This window comes from Lycium ferocissimum, chromosome 8 (genome assembly GCF_029784015.1).
Source record: "Lycium ferocissimum isolate CSIRO_LF1 chromosome 8, AGI_CSIRO_Lferr_CH_V1, whole genome shotgun sequence".
NCBI classification, from domain to species: Eukaryota; Viridiplantae; Streptophyta; class Magnoliopsida; order Solanales; family Solanaceae; genus Lycium; species Lycium ferocissimum.
Genome location: NC_081349.1, coordinates 40,107,345 through 40,124,483, shown reverse-complemented (window position 1 = coordinate 40,124,483; position 17,139 = coordinate 40,107,345). Strand labels below are relative to the sequence as shown.

The 17,139-nt window shown below is 33.4% G+C and overlaps 2 protein-coding genes, 1 long non-coding RNA gene and 1 other non-coding gene across 4 annotated transcripts; 1 reads left to right on the top strand and 3 right to left on the bottom strand.

The window, feature by feature from the left end:
- Positions 1 to 1,031: 1,031 nt before the first annotated feature.
- On the bottom strand, positions 1,032 to 1,998 carry LOC132066930 (monothiol glutaredoxin-S6-like). The gene has a single exon (XM_059460115.1). The coding sequence runs from the start codon at positions 1,835 to 1,837 to the stop codon at positions 1,526 to 1,528; it is 312 nt and encodes a 103-aa protein (XP_059316098.1). The 5' UTR covers positions 1,838 to 1,998; the 3' UTR covers positions 1,032 to 1,525.
- Positions 1,999 to 2,599: 601 nt separating this feature from the next.
- LOC132066928 (uncharacterized) lies at positions 2,600 to 4,398 on the top strand. Its single transcript, XR_009416967.1, has 2 exons — positions 2,600 to 3,034; positions 3,628 to 4,398. It is a non-coding gene; the product is annotated as an uncharacterized LOC132066928 (long non-coding RNA).
- A 3,805-nt stretch (positions 4,399 to 8,203) lies between these two features.
- Positions 8,204 to 8,284, bottom strand: TRNAL-AAG (transfer RNA leucine (anticodon AAG)). Its single transcript has one exon. It is a non-coding gene; the product is annotated as a tRNA-Leu (tRNA).
- Positions 8,285 to 8,528: 244 nt separating this feature from the next.
- LOC132068444 (uncharacterized) lies at positions 8,529 to 13,244 on the bottom strand. Its single transcript, XM_059462031.1, has 3 exons — positions 13,075 to 13,244; positions 11,291 to 11,521; positions 8,529 to 8,760 (listed from the first exon to the last, which is right to left on the bottom strand). The coding sequence occupies exons 1-3, from the start codon at positions 13,090 to 13,092 to the stop codon at positions 8,713 to 8,715; spliced, it is 297 nt and encodes a 98-aa protein (XP_059318014.1). The 5' UTR covers positions 13,093 to 13,244; the 3' UTR covers positions 8,529 to 8,712.
- Positions 13,245 to 17,139: the final 3,895 nt, after the last annotated feature.

Below are 17,139 nucleotides of genomic sequence, written 5' to 3'. Positions count from 1 at the left end.
GCCTTCAAATTGGTGGTCTTTAAGTTTTGCCCCTCGCCTAACACCCTGAGGTTGTGCGTTCGAGCCCCAGCTCAGTAAAAAAAAAAAAAAAAAAAATTCGCAAGGCAGAAATTGCAAATTCTGCCTATTTGGGCCTTAAGGCAGAATTTGCATGGGCAGAAATTTTGCCTGTGCCATGTAATTTCTGCCTGAAGGGCAAAATTTAAAGACCATCATTTTGAGGGGTAAAAATTAAAGACCACTCCCAGCGGAGGGTAATCCTGCAAATTGCCCCTATTCTTTTTAAATAAGGCCAATAAGGACACTAGTGATATTTCCTTATCAAAACGTTATAGCTCAATTAGATTGGTAATCAAATTTAAGAAGTAGCATTTGTTTAAGATTCTATTTTCAAACGTGTACTTTTTAATTTTATTAAAATAGCCAATAGAAATATGATAAAGTTAGACTAAAGGGGTATAAAAGTCGTTTAATATTTGAAGAATATTTTGGTCAATCAACATTTATATTCATGCTTTTAAAATAATATATATAGATAGATGTATGGTGTACGTAGAGCTTTGAAGTAAGATTGTGTATTTTGATCCAGAGAAATAAAGTAATCGCTCGGTATATTTGATACGTAGAGCTCAATTGTTTCGGTAGTGGTAGCGATACTGACACCAAAGAAGGCTAGTAATTGAAATTTGTCTTACCGATCTTCCTAATTTCACAAACAGCCATTCAATATTTACTTTGTTCCACCAAAGTAACTGAATTTTATATTGCGATGAAAATACACTTAGTCTTAGTTTTGCTAACTCACAAAGTCACTAAGCAACTTTTTGTAACAAAAAAGAATCACTCAATTTTGCCGAATTAAGTATTATAGAAATAATATTATGTCCGCACAGTCGTCATGCATGTCTCTCCTTTAACATTTTGCGATATTTAGAGTAAAGCTGAGTGACTTTTATTAAAAAAAAAAAAATCTAATGACTCGGATACCATAAATTAAGTGAAACTTTGAGTGGTTCCATAAATAACGCTCGTATTCCATCGTAGAAACTATAAAAGTTCAACGTGTTGAACCCCCAACATAGAAGAAAACCAGAACACTCATATGATCAGGATCTAGAACATGTGTTACATTACATTAACTGGAAACTGATAAATTATTGTACAAGAACTATATTAGCATTTAAGTTGTGGTAAAACCATGTCTTTATTGATAACTAGTACATCCAAAAATATCTGGGTGATCATAAAAACAATAATCACCAAAGATATAAGAGTAACTAGCTGCTGCATGCGACTATATATTATGAAACTCCTTACTAGTAGTAGCCACCTTTGTTCAAGGAGTCCAATAATTGACACTCCTTTGTTGAAAAATTATGCTGCTTAGATAGGCTAATTTTTATTTTTTAATTATATATGTAATATATGTTGAATTGCACTTCTATATATAAATATAATATAAGTTTGAATTTCCTCGAGTGAAAATTATGGTTCTGCCACTGCTTGATAGCTAATAAATTGATGTCTATATCCAAATAGCATTAGCCTTTAGAAGTAATTGTTTGAGCTTGCCTCTAACATTAAGACTCATAATCTCATTAGAACCACCAACAAACTCTTCCCCAATGAACACTGCTGGAACACTTGATTTACACCCTAGTAATTCAACTAATGCCTTCTCCATTTGCTTCCCATTTGAAACTTTATCAAGCTCATAAACTGTAGGGTTTGCTCCAAAACCTCGAATTAGGGTTTCGATGCTGTGAGAAATGCAGCAAGTGCTTTTGCTGAAAATTACTACTGGACTTTCTGCTCCCAACTTCATCACCATATCCATTTTTGAACGTCAAAAAACAAATGATGAGATGGCTACAAAATGACCTTAATTTTGTGATTAAAAGAAATAGAAATTTGTGAAGGTGTTAGTACAGAAGAAAAAAAAAGTGCCTGTATTGAGTTTGAGACTTGACTTGCTATGAAACTTGAAATCATGTGAAGATATATATAAGGCTCAAAGTGGTGGGATCAATGAACAGAAAAAGAGATTACACAAATTCCAAAAGTACAAGTTGGTGGATGTATGTGAATTATTCCTTGATCATGTGAATTATTCCTTGATCATTTGATTGACTAAGGGCTCATAATATTTTCCGTACATACCAAGAAAACGAAAAAAACACTAATTGTGTGTTTGGTATGGAGCAAAAGAAAAAACCAATTTTTTCCATGTTTGGTTTGTCAATTTTTTTCAAAAAATATTCTTTTCAACAAAAATAGCTTTTTAAACATCAGAAAAATGACTTTGTTAGTGGGAATATGTTGTGTTATGCCAAAAATAAGACAGGGGTATTATAGTCATTTAGGAGGAAAAGTTAGTTAGAAGGTTGTTAAAAGAGTTAGTTGCAATTAGTTCACAGTTAGTTAGAGTTAGTACACGGTTAGTAGCAGTTAATCGTGATATACAGCTTATATACATAGAAATTCTCATTGTAATCATTTCATTGATGAATGATATGTCTTCTTTTTCTTCATTCCAAACTCACTCTCAATTTCCCTAATTTCTGTACATTGTTTAGGAGCTATTCTCCCATTAGCTTCTTAGATTACAGAATTGTCCTTGAATTCTTTGAGCACATAACATATGTTAAAATTGTCTTCCTCATTGGCTCATCCCCATCCCTACCCCCTTGTCTCCGTTGATCTCTACTCATTGGGTTTGTCATAATTATATAAAATGGTCTTGGAACCATATATATTTTTTGTTTGAGCTTATTTTCCTAGAAAAATATTTTCCTTAGTACCAATGCAAACACTTCCTAAGGAGATTAATCTAGATAACTATCCAACTTTTCTTTTGATGACAGGTGACTTTACTTTAGCTGGATATTGGAATAAATGCTTTTCAAATATTCCAAACAGCATGCAAATCACATGATGAGGACAAAAGGAGTATCAATTACTGCGTGTACTTAATTATCGTCAAGTGATTCTCAGTAAGAAAAGAGTAGGGCTTCAAGGAAGAGAAGAGAAAATGGTCGGTTTGCTACTTCGAAAGGTCATATATATATATATATATATATGATGGGCTCAACCTTTTTCTTTCTATAGATCTAGTCTAGAAGAGATAAGATTATAGAATCATTAGTTACGTATTTCAATTTAACTCTGCAAGAACTCATGCATTCACGTGATGAATTTGTTTTTCAGATTTTGAGTAGAATTAATATGTTTCACCATTTAAAAAAAAATGCATAGGGAAATTGACATTTTGGTCGGAGTTGGAGGTGCAAGATGGTGTGATGTTATCGTGGAGTTTAAGATGGTTTTACTTAATTTATTACCGCTATATAATACTACACGTCAATATATCATACTCCCTCCGTCTCAATTTATATGATATAGTTTGACTAGACATGAAGTTTGATTAAGAATGAAATGAAGACTTTTGAAACTTGTGATCTAAAACAAGTCATAGATATTTGCGTGACTGTAAATCATTTCATTAAGGTAAAGGGGGAAATTTTAAATTAAATTGTTTTTAAATGTAAAAATGTATCATTCTTTTTGGAACATACTAAAAAGAAAATTATATCATACAGTGAGTACTTTTTTTTTTTATGAATGCAGATACTTGATGAGGCGGTTGAGCGATCTTGAGATCACGCGTGGCTTTTAGGGACAAAGCAAGATAGCGGACTACTAGTTAAAGAAGGAATGAGGAAGCAACTTTGTGATAAATTAATGTCTTAACAGTTCCCTTTGTATGTAGGGAGTATGAATCCTACATTACAGACGTAACTATTTTTGTAAAATCCTATCCCAGTTAATTCTATAACTAAAGAGTTCGTCAACTCGTTTAGAAGATGCAAGCCTTGGGCACAAAGAAATCCAATTTTGGCGAATTCAATGTTTTCATATACCTAACCTTCCCTCCGGGCAGAAAATCATATATTGAATAGAGGGTACTCCACCTAGTCTCTGTCCGGCCGATCATTCCGCTGGCATCTCGCATTCACGTCCCCGTTTGACTGCCGCTCGAGGATGTAAATGTAGAAGGTTAGTCTTAGTGGGTCGTTAGCTCCAGCTATTATCTCCTTCTACGCCATGCTGACAAGTGTGCTGGCGAACCTATTACTTTTGGTTCACACACGGGAGTTCTTGTGCGCACACAAAAAACACACACAATGGTCACTTCTGTTAATTGAGTCCTTTTCTGTGTATTCTTTTGCTTTTTTGTTTTGTTCTTTTCTCCTTTTGCAAGAGAGAGTGGAAGAGAATTTTAGGAGCATAATTGAATGTCCTTGACACTAGAAATTAAATCAAGGGTAAAGAGTCAAATTTACTCCTAAATATGTGAAATGAAATATATTTATCCCCAGTTAATAGTTGAGATTAAATATGCTCTTGCTATTAGTTAGGGGTTAAATTTGCCCCTAAACTATGCAAAATGAAATAAATTTGCTCTTATCTATAACCTGTGTAATTTTTGCACCCGGTGATGCCACGTGTCACACAATTAAGGATAATTTCTTTTAAATGGAGGCCAAACTTTTTTTTCGAACAAGCTTAATTTAAAAGAAAATACGCTTGTAGTGCCGAGTACAGACCCTTTATCAAATGAACTGAGCTAAATGCAAACGAGCCAAGCCGAGCCCGATCAGGCTCTTTGGTCAGACCCCTTATATATAAGAAAAGATCCAAATAACATCTCACCTCTGCCTAATTAGTAAAACTTTTTTTTTTTTTTTGTGAAATAATTAGAACAACTTCAACGACGTAAAGTTATTAAGTTACCGCTATATAATACTGTCAATATATTCTTTTTTCTCAACTCAAGCAAATGGCACCAAAGAGAAAATAAAGAGTCCTTATATTTTTGTAATTAGTAGAGAATATTGTTGAGCCCGGGGTCTATTGGAAATAACTTTTCTACCTTCACAATGTAGGAGTAAGGTTGCATACACACCATCCTTCTCATACCCCACTTGTGGAATTACATTGGCATATGTATTGTTATTATAGTAAAGAATATTCATCAGACCAGATTTGTCATAAAATTAAGATTATTGTGCTTCCTTCCTTACCAGAAAGGGATTGTATTCACGGACTTAATCTGATTCTAAGTAAAGTGCATAAATAGCCACTTTTAGGAATGCTATTTATAAGATAGCAAAAAATTTCAAAGTATTTAAAGTCTAGCCGCCTCAAAATTAAATTTCGAAACCTTGGGTCTGAAGAAGCGTTCTGAAGTTTGGCCCATTTAGCTGAACTTAATAAATTATAAAAACAAGCTATATCTTAAATAGCGCATCGAAAAGCGGCTACTTAATACTATTTATATTTCGGATTCCCATCACGTAAACGTTATTAAAAGGAAAGACAATTTTTTTTCAAACTTTTTCAATCCCCAAAACTCTAACTCGATATTTGATTAAAAGTGAAAGAGTCTTGTATTAACAGCCACAGTTAGTGTTTTTAGATTCGCATAGGAACAATATCAGACACTCGATATAATTTAAGAGTAACTAACATAAATAACTGTAGTTTCTAGGCTTCCAAATACACAGTTCCCAAATACATATGTATGCAGATCAGTCAAACAACACACACAGTCAAATGCTTTATTTTGTCAAAATACAGTCAGCTGAATACATATGTATATAGATCAGTCAAACAGCACATACAGTCAAATACATCTAGCCCAAAAACACAGTTAGTCAAATCATACACCTTTATAGCAACGAGCTCTAAATACAAATACCATATAGCGACGGTTTGTAATAAAATTAAAGTGTAGTTATTATACTTCAATACTTCTTACTGTATATGTTAGCTACATCATGTAAAAAAATTATAATTTAATAGGTATCAAGATTAGTTAAAAATATATGGGAAAACAACATAAATTGCCCATTTAAAATAAACTATTTACCTGAAATTGCCCGTTTAGTTACTTATTATAGCCGAAATACCCATCTCAAATGTTCCTTTTCTCTTTCCACTGTGTGAGCCGTTTTTGTCCTTAGCTACAACTTTAATTACCTGTAAAGTGTACCAACTGTACTTGTTTCCTTATTTGTTTTTTACCTTCTTTTCTTTAGTTCTTTTTTTCTTTTTTTGCTAGTTTAACTTCTTTTAATTATCTTCTGTCCTTTTGGAGTTAGCCGTAAATGTGTAGTGGTAGTCATACTTTTTTTCTTCTACCTTTTGTCCTCCTTTTCTTTATTCTTTCCTTATCTGGTTAGTATAACTTCTTTCTAATAATTTTTTTATCTTTGTATTTTTCTTTTTAGTGATAAAAATATACTATAAAGATAAAAATATTAGCTAATTATTCTTAGACTAATAAAATTATAGAAAATATAAATAATTAGATTACAACAAGAAGTAATCCCCCACTTTGTGAGATTTTACTGGAAATGTTGTCGTTGTTGTTGTTACAACAAGAAATAATTAAGAAAAATACTAAAGTCACTCACTTATTTATAAAAAACTAAATTAATAATTTTTTTTATAATAGCATGTCAGTATATGATATATACTATGAGTATCATAGATGATTGAGGAACGTCTTTTTGAAGATGGGTTTGTCCTCTATGATATATTGTCGATATATGATATATATCAGGTTGGTATCATAAAGGACGTACTAAGCTATTTTTTAAGAAATGTAGTTATCATAAAGGATTGAGGAGTTTTTTTTCTTGAAGGAATAACCAGTTCTCTATGATACCCTTTTAGTATATGATATATATCAGGCTGGTATCATAGAGGACATAGCTCTTTTTTTAAGGAATCAATCAATCCTCTATGATACTCTCTAAGTACATGATATATACCAGGTTAGTATCTTAGAGGACTGAGTGTTTTTCTTAAAGGAATGAATTGCCAGTCTTATATGATACTCTGTCAGTATATAATAAATACCATGTGAGTATCACGGTATACCACAACAGTATACTCCAACTGCTATTGATTTGATATACTATATTGTAGATAAATTATTTTTTGAGTATAGCAAAAAAAAAAAAACAAGAAAACACAACATATCAGTTATCCTTTGTATTGACATAAAAAAATAAAAATAAAAATAAAGAAGAAAAAGTGTATAGAATTAGATTATGAAAAAACACATGAAATAAATTTAAAAAAATTAGAAAAGGAGAAAAAAGTAAATGAAAATCACCACAATTTAAAAATAAATAAAAATAGAAAAAGGTAAATGAAATAGATTATGAAGATAAAAAAAGAAGAAGAAGAAATAAATGAAATTAAAAAGGGAACAAGAAATAAAGAAAAAATATAAAACAAAACGAAAAAAGGAGCTAGAATTAAATATGGAATTAGATTATGGTTAAAAAGAAACTAAATAATAGTATGATATATTTGAAAAAAAAAATGAATAAAAAAGGAGAAAAAAGCAAAGATAAAAATAAAATAAAAAGAGAAAAAAGAAAAGAAGAAAAGAAAGAAAAAGAGATAAGAAGTACAGAAATAAAAAAATAAAAAATAAGAGAGAAAATTACCTACAAATGCTATAATAGGTTTGAAGGATAAATAGTTTTGGGGGTATAAAAGTAATGGGGGCATAAAAGGGTAATTATTTTATGTGCAATCAATAATGGACAATGGTGTTAATCTACTCTCCTACAACACACAAGATGTATGTCTTATCTACTTCTCAAGATTATATGTGATCTCTTCCTCCATATATTCCCCAAATCTAATATTGGCGACTTGTCTCAATCTGTTACATTTTGGTAGTTGGCTTGTTAATTGGAACAAAAGAACCCTTTTAATCTTAAAGCAAGATTTGGTTCTGTTAATATTGTGCACTGTATTTCTTATCATGTTTGGCTTTTTTTTTTTTTTTATTCTTAACAAAAATTTACAACCAGCGTTGGTGATAACTGGTTAATCCTTCTCACATAAATTATAGGATTCGAGATAAACTTACTATGTGCAACATAGCACTTGGCCATGCTTACTAGTGAAAAAGATAAAAGGGAAAGTTAAAGATCTACGGATGGATCAACTACTTTCTGTGGCTATAAAACTTTTGAAATTTGTGATCTTTAAATATGTTTAAATGGTTATAAAAGTTTTTCATTAAGAGTAAAACAAGAGGTATAAAGTTAATTGGTGTCGAATATAAAAATGTATTATTCTTTTCTGAACGAATTAAAAAACAGAAAAAGGAAGCTGTTGAGAGTGGGATTTGAACCCACGCCCTTTCGGACCAGAACCTTAATCTGGCGCCTTAGACCAACTCGGCCATCTCAACATTATAATTTTCAAGTTGCACATTAATAAATCACCGTAACTAATCAGCACTAAAAGATCTTCCAAACTGGTTAATTAATTTCTTTACTTATTTCCCGTTCACTAATTAACCCAAAGGTCATGGGATTATGCGTAGTTCATATCAAAACATAATATGTAGCTCATACTCGATAAAATAGTCAAGATGCATGCAAATTTGACTTGAACACCAACGTTTTTAAAACAAATTGTAGCATGAAGCAGTGGACAAATAAAAAGCAATCATCACTAACACTTGATTTCAGTTCTTGACAAACAGTTTGTTGATTATCAATATGAGAAAAGGCCAAGAATATTTCCTATTTCTAACAACTTCAAAATGTGGGGAAGAAAAGATCAACTTGGTACATTTATCATTACACGGAACATGAAAATAAATCCCATAAATCTTCAAGCTTTCACACAGCAGTTGAAGTAACTGAAAATGCTCCTCCTTGTCTGGCAAAAGAAATTAGAAATACAATGAATGTTAAAACAAGTTTAAAGTGGAAATTTCACTATGATTTAATGGCAAAAGAAAAAGAACTATGAAGAAGCAACAGCTACCAAAATATCTCAGCTCAACTAGTGAAACATATATAGCATTAGCCAATAAGCATAGTCTACAATCCTAATAATTTTCTCTTCTTTATTTTCTTTTGTTATAACCATATGGTATCTGGAATTTATTGGCCTGACTAATCTAGATTCGAGCTGTGTAAAATCCATAAAAGAGGAAACACTCCCTATCAGGAAGACATGTCCGAAGAGGAGGCGGGCGTCCTCTTATAAGTTGACCACCTTACCCGCTAGGCTGACCCTTTATAATCCATTCATTAAGGTTTGGAGATGACACCAATCAGAAGCACAAATCGTGCAAGTGCAGCCGGAAAACGGACCGCAGTGCAACGACTAGGACTCTTTCTCTATTCTCAGTGTTCGAACCAAGACCTCTGATTAAAGATAAAGATCTCGATTAAGTTAAGGAAGGATGAATTTTATACATCCCATCTTATCTTTTGGTGGCATCTTCCTTAATTGTATGTGAAGATTAAGCAAAAAAGTGGTCTTCCTCTCCATTTTGAAGTTTTATCTCTTCAGGTTCTAAACTTAATTTTGTATGGTTAGGATATCATAGCCTTATAAAGGCAAGGGCACATGACAAAGACGAATGCTATTTTTGGGAAGATAGACACGTTGTTACAACATCCATAAAAGGAAAGGGGACAAAATTTTGTGATAGAGGAATAGTTCGGGTGGTGTAGTATCTCTCCACATTATCGACCGAATGAAGTCTCGGGTTCGAATCTTGAGATGGAGAACTTTTAGTGAAGAGCGCTCCACCTTTCTTAGTAGGCCCTAAACAATGCACGAGTCCAAATTAGTTGAAATTATGAGCTTCATATATTGGATGGTTAAACCGTAAAAAGTAACACTTTCAGATCAATGATATGTCATTCAAACAAGTGGAAGAGATTTTATCTGCAAATAGAGCCACAGTTTCATCACAAGTCAGACACTACCTGACATGTGACAGCAATTGCATGTGCTTTGCTAAAATTAGAACACTTGCTCAGAGTCTCAAACAACTTTTCTGGGCAAGAGAAATTGCTTTATGCAATAAGGCAAACATCACTTTCTTGCAACTGTACACAAATTTCATGTGACTTTGTACTAGGGACGGATGTGGTGTTCTAGTTACAGGTTCGGCAAAATTCAGTAGCTTTATCCAAAAATTTGTATTTATGTTAAGAAATCTACTTAATATGTACAAATAATTTATTCAGAACGCACTAAACCGTCTTTTCTAAAACCCAAAACTCATAAACTCAAAATACTGAATATGCCTTTGATTGTACTTATCCAATGACCACATTCTATCAACATCAATGAGAGGAAATGCACATGAGAACAACATTTGTGCTTTATTAAAACCATTTATGTATGGAGCACATGAATCCAATAACTGCGCTTCTTACCCTATTGTGTATGCTAAAAAGTTCAAGTGATTTCCAATAATGCACAACCAACACAAATTTTCATTTACTACCATTTATAACCTAACTAAAGGTTGTCTTGATAACAACTTACACCTAAAACCCGGCCATTGAATTTGGAAATAGTCACAAATATCTCATTAAAAGAGTTACTAAAGTTAGTCGTCAGATTGACAAATATATATTGTTGCTCACTTTTAATGACTGACACAAAAACAGAAATAATAAAAGAATTTTAGGTTTGTCCCTGCATGCCACCACCTACTGGCAAGCAAGTTCAATCTCTTTATAGAGACAACTAAGCATTGCGCCGCACCATGCAGTGGCGGAGCCAGAAATTATACAAGAAAATTTAACAAAATATTAGAATATCACAGTTGAGATTTGAACCTATGATCTATAGTAACTTTTGAACCCCTTTATCACTAAACCAGATTTTTTCTTCATTTCAAGGGGATTCAATAATTTACAAATAACCAAAAAAGTTTATTTTATCATATGTGCGAAGTATAATCTTTTACGAAAGGCATTCACTTAAGCCCCCTTCTCTCTACTTATTTCCGCCACTCGCATCATGGCCTTCCTCAATGGCGGAGCCACAAATTACACTAACAAGAGAATTCTAAAGGATGTAAGAATGGCATATGTGGGATTCAAACTTGCGACCTAACACAATTTTGAACCACATATTTGCCGTTACACTTAACAAATTGTTCTCTTATGTCTACAGAATTAAAGAAATGTTACCCTATTTGCACACTATAATTCTCCGATGTCATAGCATTGTGGCTCTACCACGGGCCCTATCACATGTACCCCTCTAAATACTTTTTGTCGCTCTTCATAAATAATTGACAACTACTAGTCTCATCCATGTATTGGAGCTTGCTAAATTAACTAAAAACAACTGTACCAGTTTAAAACCAAAAATGAGGCAGCACAAGTCTTAGCAAAACAAGGATAAACAAATAATTAATGTCGCAAAATCTTACAGTTGGAGAGTGCTTTTGATGGTAATTTTGATCATTGTTGTCGGCTGAGTTGTCTTTATTCACATTACTTGTAGTTGAGGAATTGAATTCTTCCTCATTTCCAAGACTGGCTCTTGACTTGTTATATTTCCTATTCTCTCTAATTTTTGAGAAATCCATGGAGTAATCTGGCATGGCACCTTTTGTGTCCCAGTCCCCAAATTGTGGCACTGATAGCCATGGTGCTGCCTTCTGTAAATTAAATTGAGAAAGTTAATTTATGGTCAATTGCATATCAACAAATCCACCGGTTCTACTTGAATTTATTCCAAATATTTGACGTTTTAGAAAAACAAGATATTTATACTTTTTTTACATTGGGTTGCCAATCTACTTGTGAAACGAGGAGGCAAGAAAAACTTTTGAACAAGTTGTATACAGTCGGACCTCTCTATAATAGTCATTCTATATAACAATATTTCATTATAACAGTCATGTTTTGTGTGAAACGGATCTTTCATGTTATCTTTATATTATATGTTAATGACATTGTTTTAGAGAGAGGTTTGACTCTATATATGAGTTCCTCCTTTGTTTGTCGTAGACGCGCTACGGGCAGACAAATTATGGACTACTTCTGCTAGGAAACTTTTGGGTAATACTTCTCCTTTATAACTATAAATATTGTTTTCTACCAAAAAACAGTTAAATGAGACTCATAGTTTAGACAAATACTTTTAATTGATCTTTTTTATTTAAATTTCGTGCTCAGTTGAGTACAATTCTTTGGCTTATCATGTCACTAATAAATTTATTAAGGAAGTATTAACAAAAATATATGTGCATTGCATATTGTCTAGCTGGAAGATGATACATATTTTTCCTTAGTTGAGCTTTCCATTTTCAACTATTTGTGCGGTTAGCTTACAATTCAAAGTCTAAATTTGACTACCGTGAGCCAACATTCTACCACAATTTTTTTTTAAAACAAATGAAAATCAGATTTGAATGTAATTAAGAAAATTCAAAGTCATGTCGTCCACAACTCCTCAGACAACCCCAGAAGAAGAGTATGCAGGAGGAAAAGACAATTTTGACTAATTAACCCTATTAATTTTCTAACACAAATTCTTCACACATATTATACTTTAGAAGACTAAAATTGATCATATTGATTAAACTTGAATAAACCTGGAAAAATCTAAACACAAAAAATTTCGATAAATTCTTTTGGACAATTACGCATAGACAGTTCGTGCATTTCTTAAAACTTAGCCGCACCATACGCAGTGGCGGAACTAAATTTTTTATCAAGATGTGTCAAAATATAAAAAAGTAAATATAAGACGAAACTAAGGGGTAAGACACATAATATATATACATAAAAAAGTTCTTTTTACGTATTTATACAGTGTAATTTTTTGGCGAAGGGTGTCGGTTGACACCCCTTGGATGCATGTGGCTCCCCACTGACCATATATTTATACATGGACAATAAATGCAAGATATGTATCTTTCATACGCACATTATGACTTAACCATGATTAAGTGCTACTAGTATATATTCCCACATTAGTTTTTAACTTCTATAGTTAATCAAATTACTTAATTTGGTATAAACACTGGGTACAAATAAGTATAAACATCAAGAAAGGTAATACCTCAGAAAAACAAGACAATTACAGCTTTAAATTCCAACCAAATGCATTCAACAACAGCAAGAAAAAGCAAAAGTTGAGAAAAGAAATTTTAAAAAAAAAAAAAAAAAAAAGCAAGCAATAGCAAAAGATGACTGCTGTTTTTACCTCTTTGCGATCTTCCATTGCAAGACGAATTTAGAAAGTATTCTGAAGTTATTTTTATATGAAAAGGGCAAGAACTGGAACAGTTATTGGTGTAGAGAAGTTGACAGAAACAGGGGAAGGGGCTTTTGCTGTGTTGTGTAGACAAGTCAAGAAGAAATTAGGATGGTATAAAAAGAAAAATGGAAGAGAACAAGTAGGCCCTTTGGTTACGTCTAAATACTAATTTGCCGTTAGGATTTTAAATTTCACATAAAGGTACTTTACTTTTTGCACTTTGGCCTTTTTGTCCCCCTTTTCTTTGTCGCATTGAGTTGAGTCTATGCAAAGCTCAATGCCAGTTATAATAAGAAAATGAATTTTTAGCCTAACTCAACCTCTAAAAGTTAATTCATGACATGATGAGTATCCAATACCATGTAAATAAATCATCCCACCCTTAAAGAACCGATGTGGGATTCAACAATGAGTCTTTGACAACCATCAAACTATGGTGAGTTGGAATACATTCTTAATTGAATGTCCCGGTTCATAACCTTGAGAATGACAACATTTCTAGTAAAAAAGTATTTTTTTCTATTTAATAGGCCTTATGATGCACGAAGGGGAACCTTGGAGCAACAATTTAATTGTCGATATACATATGAGTTAGCCGTGGTTGTACCACTAATACTTGCGTTAGCAGAAATTGCCTACGTCACACCCCCTATGTGCAGCCCTTCCCCGAATCCTGCAAAGCGCGATATTTTCTCCATCGAACTGCCTTTTTTTTTTAGGCCTTATGATGCACGAATTCATTTTAGGCCTACAGAGAGCTGACACTTGGTTGCAACTAATCAATACTACTAAGGCGACAAATCCAACAATAATACAATAAACTAAATAAATAGTCGTGTGTGTTGAGTAAAAAGCCTAGGATAGTGGTTTCTCTAATCGTGACTTCTTTCTTACTGCTAATCTCCTGATTAAGAGCAATAATTTTCTAAATTTATTCTTTCAAATTAACATTAAGCGACAGTTTAAACGACTCACAATAACCGGTCAAAGTTGTGTTATGCCTAACTTCCACTTTTCAACAGAAACTTAACGTTCTAAATTTTCCCAAAGTATTACCAGATATAACAGAACAATTAACAGAGATCTCTTCATTCAATCACAATGAATATATCATTGAACAAGGAGAATATAGAAAATAGCTTAATTATAGGAAATACAGTCAATAAATTACCCAATAATAGGTTCCATCAAAATCCTAAGTGAGAGGTTTAACTGTTCATAATTATTTTCCGGTGAAAACGGACTTAATCAGAAAATCAGTTAGAGATTTATTTTTATAGGGTTTGAGGACAAGTGGATCGTATCCAATCTCGAGAACTCTTTTATGAGCCCGGTTCGAAATACTAGTGAGTATGGATAAGGCACAATAAGCTACCAAGATAGGTAAACAATGATTCAAGAAGCTAAAAATGAGTAAATAATAAACTTGTGTCTATTGCCCTCTTGAGAGAAAAAGTAAGGGTTACAAGAGTGTGAGCAAGATGATGTCTTTCTTCTACCCTAAGCTATCTTTATATAAGTCAAGTTTAGACTTTTCAAACCCTGAAGTACGGGTGATGTGACCTCTGTGCAGCCCCAACGTTTCTGATCGAGGTCGGCTGATGTGACCCGAGTGGGTAAAAGTGGAGGCCAGTTTTATGACACCTCCGGACCTTCCGAGCACCCGATCACTATGTTTAACCCCGGATACCTCTTTCTCCCAATACAATAATTATCAAACTGAAAAACACATCAATTATTGTCAAAACAATTTCCATAACGACGAAGATAGAAAACTGGTAGAGAAAAACTCTTCGATTCATCTTGTGCAAAGGACTTGAGGATCTTCAAAGCTCAAATCTGCTTCAACGATAGTGTGTACTCCTTTCCAGGTCGAGTAAGCAGTTGAAAGTAGGTTTAAGAGCTTATATATCATTCGACATTGCCTTAATTCGGAATTTGCAAAAAGGTTGCCTTGGCACGATGCTTATGCGACGTACTGGGCATGAGTCAGCTATCCAATGTCCGGGCGTGGTGCCTGTAACTGCTAGAAAATCTCTATTTTCCCATTGAATTTCCTACTGAAAAATGATCAATGGCTATTTTCCCACTGAATGTCGGCGGGAAAAATTGTAGTGTTTTCACATGGAAAAATTAGAAAATTTCCCAGCGTTTCAATGGGAATTTGTTTCCTACCATGCATTTTCCCAGTAAACTAGTTCGGTGGGAATGAGGTGGGAAATCATGTTTTGTAGTACAAATTTCCCACTGAATATCGGTGTGAAAAACCTTTGTTTCTAGTAGTGTATGCAACGCGCAAGACCCAAGTGAGTCTGCTAGAATCCCGGCGCAATGCTTCGAAGTGATTTTTCTTCCTTTCCCCATGCAATGACCATGTGATGGGGAATTACGTTACTATTTTAGCCTGCAATTGCGTTATCATAATCTGCCCAACTCCGACGATATGGCCAAGCAACGTACTAGCCTTGCTCGTTTGTTTCCAATTTTGTATATTTGTTCGTTTCACTCAAATCTTCTCCTTTTTCACCCATGGCTTCCTGCACATCAAGATCCTAAAATTAAGATCAATAGGTCAATTTTCACTAACCAAAGCACTTAAAAAGCACACCAAAATATGAGGTAAAACACATAAATTCTATGTTAAAATGACCTATTATCCCACACTTGGATTTCTGCTCGTCCTCGAGTAAAACAAGACATCAATCAAGAATTACAAGCAATCATTCAAGATCGTTCTGACTCCTTGTGAAACAATTTTGAACATAGATCAACCACTTGACTGCTCATCTTCATGTTTTAAAAATAGAAACTATGCAACCTCAGAATTTAATTACTTAATGACAATATCCTTAACATGTCCTCTATATATGTGATCATTTTAACTCTATTTCCTGGTCAATGTCGGCATGCATATATCTAGTAGGGAAAACATGTGTTTGTCAGGTTCGCTTCTTCTTAATTAGGTTGAGCTGGTTCGACTAAAAATATTATGCTTATGTACAAAACTATCTTCTTTTTCTTCTTCTTTTTTTTTTTTTTTCAAAGTTTTGTGGGCCAAGAGACAATCGCCTATATAGGGCCTTATTGCACAAGGAGCTTGCGGGTTCAATTCTTAATTGGGTTGAACGGGTTCGACCATAAATGCTATGCTTACACAAGACTGTAAAGCTAGGGATTTATGCACAAGGCTCTTATAGGACGATTCTTCTTGATTTGATTATGTTGGCCAAAGAATGTTATGCCTACAGGCTACACACAAGACCACTTTTTTGCTGAAAATATTTTGTGACTACTTTAGGACGACACAAGATGATCAACCAAAGGGGTTTCCTGCAAAAGGCCCTTTGCATAAGAAAAGTTTAATTTTATCCCAACGAATATAAGATATTCAGCTCTGCACTTTGGAGATTGGATTGCTAGCCATCTGAAAACATCAGCCCTAAGTATTTCTTGAAATGTTAATGCAAAGATTGTTGTCTCTGGTAGTTATACTGTTAATTGTTTTCCTGTCATCAATGTTCAATTGTGTGGAACGAGTCATCATGAAAATATTACGGTTACATAGATGATACTTTTGTTTGTTTAAAGTGTTCAATTTTGACAAATCTAAAGGACTAAGACGGTGTTTGGCTAAGCTTATAAGCTACCGGCTTATAAGCACTTTTTGGCTTATCTGCATGTTTGGTAAAAATAAAAGTGCTTATAAGCTAAAATAAGCAATAAGCCAAACGTTGGTCTCCCCCAACTTATTATTTTTTAGCTTATAAGCACTTTTAGTTTGACCAAGACTTTTACTATTCTATCCTTAATTTTATTTTATAATCCATGAAAGCTTATAAACACTTTTTGTTTGACCAAGATTTTTACTACTCTATCCCTAATATTATTTTGTAATCCCTGAAATACCCTTACTCTAACAAAACCCCTAACCCTCTCCATCACGTCACTTCCTCACCCTACATCTTTAAAAATTAAAACCAGCAACTCGTGATTTGATTGCTCAGAATTTTT